The sequence below is a fragment of the Cyprinodon variegatus genome, unplaced genomic scaffold (genome assembly GCF_000732505.1).
Source record: "Cyprinodon variegatus isolate N-32 unplaced genomic scaffold, C_variegatus-1.0 Scaffold1540, whole genome shotgun sequence".
NCBI lineage: Eukaryota > Metazoa > Chordata > Actinopteri > Cyprinodontiformes > Cyprinodontidae > Cyprinodon > Cyprinodon variegatus.
Genome location: NW_015151993.1, coordinates 51246 through 58913, shown reverse-complemented (window position 1 = coordinate 58913; position 7668 = coordinate 51246). Strand labels below are relative to the sequence as shown.

The window sequence follows — 7668 nt, the reverse complement described above, 5'->3', positions numbered from 1 at the left end:
GGAGGCAGGCAGTTGAGCGGAGCTTTTCCGAGTCCGTGATCCAGAGAGAGGGGAGCAGGCAGAGTGATCAGAATGAATCAGAGATCCGGGGATCCAGAGGCAGAGCAGAGAGGGTAATCAGGCAGGCAGAATCAGACAGAGGTCAGGCAGGTCGGTATCAGCAGGCAGATCGGGTCAGAAACAGGTAGACAATCAGGAAATCTTAAGATGCTGGACTATTTGTATCGGGTTGGCTCGAGATAATCGGGCACTGACGACTGATCTGATGGGGTTTATAAACTGCTGGAAACAGGTGACTCTGGTCAGAGCTGATTGCGGACGGGAGGAGCAGAGCAGGTGTATGGACTGAGTGATCAGGCCAGAATCAGTGCAGAAACCATTACAAGAGCATTTATTTATCAAAAGCCTTGAATGGAGGTAAAAACCGAGACTATTTTCATCCATCCATTAATTTTCTCTGGCTTTGTCCACCTGGGTCGCTGTGGGGCCATGTAGAAAGACACCAGACTGAGAATCAAACCAATTGCAATTGAAATGTTGTCAAATACAGCATATGATATCCAAAGGGAAATAGGTAGTTTATATATTTAAGGGATCTTCAGAGAGAATTAAGATCTGTGAGGAAAAAATGAAAACACAGTAAGGAAATAAATCTCTACTTAAGACGTTCCCATTATATGTCCTCAGATCACCATTTTCATTTGCAATTGTTGCATTAAACTGTGTTCCCTGTGTAGCTGGAAAATGACTGCTTTCTTGTTCCCTCCATCTCATCAAAAGGAAAGGTTTCTGCTGGCCAGAAGAAATGCAAATGCCCTCTCAATACAGGGCCAGAATGGTAAAAGTGTTAATGAGTGACAAAGCGTTCTCATTATCAGGAGAGGGTACTTGGGCTCAGTAAGTCTAATCAGCTCTAATGCATTTCAGTTTCTAATGCTCCTAAACTGCCGACAATGCCGAACAGGGCCATTTATTACCATAGGACACTCCTGTGGATCCAGCAAAACTGGCACACAGTCTTCAACCTTATTGGTTGCATATATCAGTAAAGAGTACTGAATGTTAAACCGTGTAGGCCCTATCTTTACTGCTTCAAAATGGGATACTATCACTCTTTGGGTACATATAAAGAACAGCAGATATTTCCTATTAAAATTATTAATAAAAATCTGCTATAATTTTCTAAATCAGCTTATTAAAGATAGGGTTTCCCCAAATTAGTCTTAATAAGTATTTGTCCTTATGTAAAATGTTTGACATTTTACAGATATGATCATCCATTTTGCATTTTAATAGTGTTTTCATTGTTTAGGAAATGGCTGGTCTAAACAAACCCAAGAAGACTTTGTGATTTCATCAGAGCAAGTGAGGGAGAATAAAATCTGTATTCGTAGAAAATCCCATTTCCTTGACAATTTTTCAGGCCTCACTGTAATGTAATTGCCTCATTCAGTTTGGATCACCTTTCCTTTTCACTCACAAACTGCCTTTGCTTCTGTCCTTGAGAAGGACCGCTCTGTGACCCTTTGGTGCTTTTTGAAATCCTTCATCTCCTCTTGAGATGACTCAGACAGAGAAAAAGGTGGATGTCTGGAAAGTCATCTATCTGACCACAAGAAGATATTTGACAGTTTTCTTCTCTGTGTAATGATCAGTTGGTTCGAAAAAGTAAAAGTGGTGAAGATTAATAGCAAGAAATCGAAGAGAAATGAGTGTTGATGTGTGACACAATATGTACAAAATGTGTGTAGATGGGTGGCAGACGTGTAATGTTATGAGATAGTTCAAAATGTTATCAATCCAGAAGTGGCACACTAACAGAACAGAGGGCAGGAAAGATACGGAAAAAGTCAGAATAAAACTTATTTTAAAAGAGTAGTGTTAGGTTTTATTATTTATACATCATGTGCATTGTTATTTTGTTAGTCAGATTAGACAGAGCAGAAGGCCTTCCTTCACATTGTGGATGTCACTGTGTGTACGGAGGTCATCTAATCAGGACAGCCGTCGTGTCTGTAAGAATACACAGGATATGGGCACATCTTGGAGCCGGTCTGATAGGAGAGCTGCTGTATCTGTAACCCTGAGACAGAGAGGCAACCTGCATGGAGTTCAAGACATGGATGGCGTGTCAGTTTCTGATAGGGACAGCTAAGCATCCACATGATGCAACACAGACTCAGCAGGTATAAGAAGCAGGAGATGACGTTGTTCGGGGCTCAAACCTTGCCGGACGCTTGCGGACGTGATTTTTGAGACCACAGCTGTGCAAGCTCTAAGCATTTTTCTCTGTCCTGTAACGACCTGATCTGGAATAAACTCTGTTAGTTTTTTACTCCTGTTTTTATAGTCCTTTTTTATATGGTTTTACCCAGTTTGAGTTAAGAGTAGTAAATAACTTGCTCCCAGGAAAAGAACCGATGAAGAGGCCCCCGGGGTGCTACAGCCTTTACTTCCAAGGGGACAAATCCTCCTCACTTTAACAGTAGCTTGCTGGGTGTCTCCTGAAGGTTATTTAAAGGGTACAGCCAATGTGGGGATCAGTCATAACATTGAAAGTCAGATTAAAACCAAGAGCCAAAACATTTCTTGTAATTTATAATATATTTCATTATATATATATATATATATATATATATATATATATATATATATATATATATATATGAGTACTTCCCTATGCCTTTACACCTCGTACTTCCCTATGCCTTTACACCTCCTCCAACTTCTCTTGGGGAGTGAAGTTCTAAAGCATCGCTTTAGGATGCAGGCGTTCAGGAGTCATGTGTAGCAAATTCTAGAGCCACATCCGCACACCTCTCAATAAAGAGGTACACTGGCTCTATCTCCAACGCCCTCACAGATGGCCAAGCTTCAAATCTACCTCTAAGGAAGTGCCTGGCCCCTGTCCAGTGAACTCCTCCACTTCAGGCAGGAACTCCACCTTCACCTGTTGAGAACAACCTAGCTTATTCTACAAAAGAACTGATCGTCATCTCTGCTGCTGCACAACGGGCTGAAAACTGCGTGCTATAAGCTTTGGCTAGTGGGATTTTATACTATAATGAACCAATAAAAAATATATACATTTCATTTAAACAATAACAGTTTCTACTAGTTCATATATAAATGTGACTTTCTACAAATATCTTAAAAAGAAACTCATAGGGGAAATAATAGTGAGTGGTTTTGAAATTCAAGGCTTTCTTTGTGGCAATCAACATTGTTAAAATTGTGGGATTCCTTCAATAAATCAGAATACTCATCTTCATCATCCTTCTTTACTCATCATCATCCTCTTTACTCTCTTCTGTCCACAAACTCATTATGAAAATACAGGCCATCTGTTTTCAAGAGAATCCGGGAACCATACAGTTAGAGTATACTTCTTTTCACTTGCTTAGATGCCATCCTGGTAATAATGGATAGTACAACAAAATTTGTCAAACATTCATGCAATCCTGCTTAAATGCATTAAAATGTATCTTACTATTTATCTTAACAGTGTTTTGTTAGAACCACCAAAAAATAACTACAATCCTTATATAATATACAAAACAGTGTATTTATGGCATGCAGTTTGTTCAAGACATCCATGGTCATAAAAAGGGATGAATTCACCCCCAGAGAAAGGGTGAAATGTTCCCTAAACTTAAATGTTGTTGGTCACACACCTGTCCACAGATCTTTCAAGTGATGTTTTGCGTGAACATTTTAGATGGTTTGTGGCCCCAATATAGTCGTTTAACACACCTTGCCATAAAGGGCTAATGGACATATATGACAGGTTTCTCTTTACAGTTTGGTCATTGTTTCAAAGTTTTAGATTAAATAGACCAAGCTTGGAGCTTCTATTGGCTTTTTGGTAATGAACATAATCGATCCTATCTCATGACTGATTATAGAGGCCTCTTTCTGCTCTGTCTGTGCCCACAGATCCTCCTTTGATGGTCACCTCTCGCCTCGGCGGAAGGGAAAGAAGAAGAAGAGAAAATCAGAGAGAAAGAGAAAAAGAAGACGGTGAGATTGGAATTATATCATTCAGTATGATGGACTGGATTATAACTTGCTTGATTGGAATTTATTTTAAATCTTTAGTATGAGCTTTTTTAAAAATTACATTATACAGTTAAATTAAAGATATTTATTTTGAATCAAATGAAAGAAAAAAAGTTTAATCGGTCAGAAATCAACAAAACTGGGTTTAGATGAGTAACCAGCATTACATATGAATGTCTTTGAATCAGATTGGTTTATTCTGTCAATGACTTCAAAGGTAGAACTTATTTGATAGAAGTGGCTTTAAATTGTACCTGTTTTAGAAGAATAGTTATTAAATTCATCTAGATTTCATGACACTCAAAAATAAATGATCTTTTATTGACTTCTGTAAAAAAAAAAAAAAAAAGTGATATTTAAACTAACATAAAGTGAACGTAACTAAACTCAAATTTTCACCTTTTTTTTCTTGCTCCTTTAGGTCACCTTCTCAGAGTCTATCACCAGTGCGGAAGAATAAAAAGAAGAAGAAGAAAAGCTCTAAGAAAAGCAAGCGGCATAGGTAGTTCTGCTCTATTATTACAGTGCTGTGTTTATAAAAATATAATATTTTCTTAAAAGTGACTCTATTATTTTTATTATTTTTTTCTTGATTTCAGGTATACCTCTAAGAAGTCTAAACACAGGTATGTTGAAGTATTGTTCTTGTATAATTCTTATCATAATCTTAGTGGTAGAAATGTTGTTGTTTTTTTATCTAATATGGTATTCTTTAAATGTATTGCTTTTTTAAATGATGTTTTAAAGGATTACTGGATTTTCATCTTAAAACCTTAAATACCTTCTCAGTGTACAGTATCAGCAAGAAGGCAGGCAGTCTGTGAAGACTTTGTCAGTCTTAAATACCTCCGGCTCACTAAGCTCTCCTTTATCCTTCCAGTTCTTCAAGTTTAAAACGTAAAAGAAAGGATGAACGCAAGCACAAGAAAAGGTCAGTGTGTGATAAATGCATTGAAATCGTGTATATCTTCCTTCCTTTTTAAAACTATGTATGTATATATATATATATATATATATATATATATATATATATATGTATACACAAAGAGTTAGTGATAATAGTTTAATATTGTGATATTGTAGTCTTTCCTAATTTGACTCTTAGGTAAGAGTGCTGCGATAGATTTTTTTTTCTATAATCTCTTTGCTTCTGTAAACACCACAAATTCCCCTTTTTCCATACTATGTCATATGTTATTCTGACCAAAACTTTAGTTATATTCAATTCAGTTTATTTCTATAGTGCCAATTTACAACACATGTTATTTCAAGGCACTTTACAGAGACAATTCAATCAGATCATACAGTCAGATTGGTTCATAGTTTTCTATCTAAGAAAAACCCACTGATTGCTTTGACTCCCACACAATCCCTCACACCACCCATGCTTGTAGCGACAGTGGAGAGGAAAAATTCCCTCATAACAGAAAGAAACCTCCAGCAGAACCCGACTCAGTGTGAGCGGCCATCTGCCGGTTCAAGGAGACAGAAGTGGACAAAGAAAAAGAAGCAGAGATACAAAAGACAACTGTTCACCAGCTCCACATGCGGCCCTGTCCAGGAAACACACTGCCAGGCAGAGGATAAAAGAGAGCACATACAGTTAGTCATAGTCAGAGAGACATGACATCTATAAACAAAGGTGTTGATGGCAACAGCACGGCTGACACTTTTCTCCAGGATGTTGTCAAAGCTCAACATGAACAGACTTGGTGAGGCTACATGATAAGAAAAAGCAGGGAAAGCATAACATTAGAGATTGAACTAACAAATACTGCAGAATGGGAGAATAGAGATAGAGAAACAAAAAGGGTTCCCTATGTCCTTCAGCAGTCCAAGCCCACAGCAGCACAAATGCAGAAAATAGCTCAGGAAAACCTATGTATTTTGGATGAGGTATAAGAAAGGTAGAGCCACAGTGTTGTCAAGTGAGAGCCAAAACATATAAGACTGAAAATAGATAATTTTACATTTTTTTTTTCCACAGATAGAAATCTGGAAAGTGTGTCATGCATTTGTATTTTGTTACTGGGGCTACGTCTTTCAGGTAATTGTGCTGCTGACCCTCTACTGCAGTGTCAAGTGCTTACAGCCTCAATAAAGTCTTTCTTCTCTAATTGGCCTGTATTTATTTCTATCCATCTTTCCATCAACTGGAGGGAACTGGTGCAAGAGATAATATTTTTGTTTATCTTGGATGTTTTGGTTCCAAGTTCAGAGACTGAAGTTACAAAAACAGAGTTCCAGAGAACACGTTATGGAGTATGCGTAAATAAATGGATGTGTTGCAGTCAAACTGAATAATCCAGACAAGAAAAAATACACTGTGAGCTTCAGAGAAGTGGAGGAGCTGTGGCAGAAGGAAAATAGGGTAGTTGTGGTATAAATTATAGTTCAAACAGACAAAGCTAAATTGAGGAAAGAATAAACTCTCATTAAGGTTAAAAAGCCAGACATATCTTACAAAACTTCGAGATATATAGAACACAAGAATACTGAACAAAAAAAAAAATGTGATCAAATATTTTTAGATCTCAGTGATCACGTATTAAAAACAAGGAAATACCAAGAATGCAAAAAAAAAAAGAAACAGCTGAACATTCAGTAAAGAGGATTGAAAACTTCAAGTTTATATCTTTAATATCTTTAATCTTTGATTTGTTATCAAAGATTAAAGATATTTACAATTTTTCTCTTTATGTCACAGTTTTTGGTTTTTAACATTATAAAATATGATAAGGCTCACGGGTTGATAATACTTTTTCAAGGCATATCATTTAAATCTGTTTTTATTACTCAAACAGAAGAAAAATCAATGAACCCCCTTAAAACTGTTTTCTTTCAGTATATCAACCATTTTAAATTAATTTGAACTCTCAGCCACGTCTTCCTTTGTCTTTGCTTTGTTTTATCTCCAATAGTTCACGGACTCACTCACATCGCAGGCGGCGCTACAGGAGGTTGGAGTCGGACTCTTCCTCCTGCCGATCTTTCACAGGGGACAGGTACAGGCCCTCTTGCCTCCCTCCACCCATGCCCCCCACACTCTTCTTCTTATCAGGAAGAGGCGTCTTGGTCTCACTGTGGCAATAACTGATAAGACAGGGGTGACTTCCTCCACCTCCGGTATAACCAACCCTTATCACGGCCTCACGGGAAAATGGCCACAAATTCACTCCTCTGATCAATGCATTCAGTCAGAATGAAATAGAGTGGAATATTGGGGGTTTGGTGATATGAAAGGGTACTGTGATGTGACATTTACTGATTACATTTTAGTAATTGCTGGGGGAATTGCTGGATAAGGGAGATAATTAATTCTCTATGACCTCAGTTTGATGCAGATGCATTGTAAATAAGAGGGTCCAGGGAATACAGACTTGAAACAACCAACCCCATGTCTGCTGAGGTGGAGTACAGCACTATATGGAGGCGAGATTTACTTATGCAACAACGTTGTAGAAATAATGAAGGCTAGAGTTCTGTAAAGACATGAAAATTGTGAGGTAAGGGGTTGGTTGAAAGAAGTGCTCCGACACCAGTGTACAAATAATACATTTCATTAAAGCTACAGTGTGTAACTTTTAGCGACATCTAGCGGTCAGACTG

General features: G+C 37.7%; 1 protein-coding gene across 1 annotated transcript in view; it reads left to right on the top strand.

Annotated features, from left to right (window-relative positions):
* The first annotated feature begins 835 nt into the window (after positions 1-835).
* LOC107103840 (serine/arginine repetitive matrix protein 4-like) overlaps positions 836-7668 on the top strand; it is a 24574-nt gene continuing 17741 nt past the window's right edge. The window contains exons 1-6 of the mRNA XM_015403676.1: positions 836-897; positions 3937-4020; positions 4481-4561; positions 4659-4685; positions 4940-4990; positions 6981-7064. Of these exons, the coding sequence (XP_015259162.1) occupies positions 836-897; positions 3937-4020; positions 4481-4561; positions 4659-4685; positions 4940-4990; positions 6981-7064 (389 nt within the window). The remainder of the gene's footprint in view (positions 898-3936; positions 4021-4480; positions 4562-4658; positions 4686-4939; positions 4991-6980; positions 7065-7668) is intronic.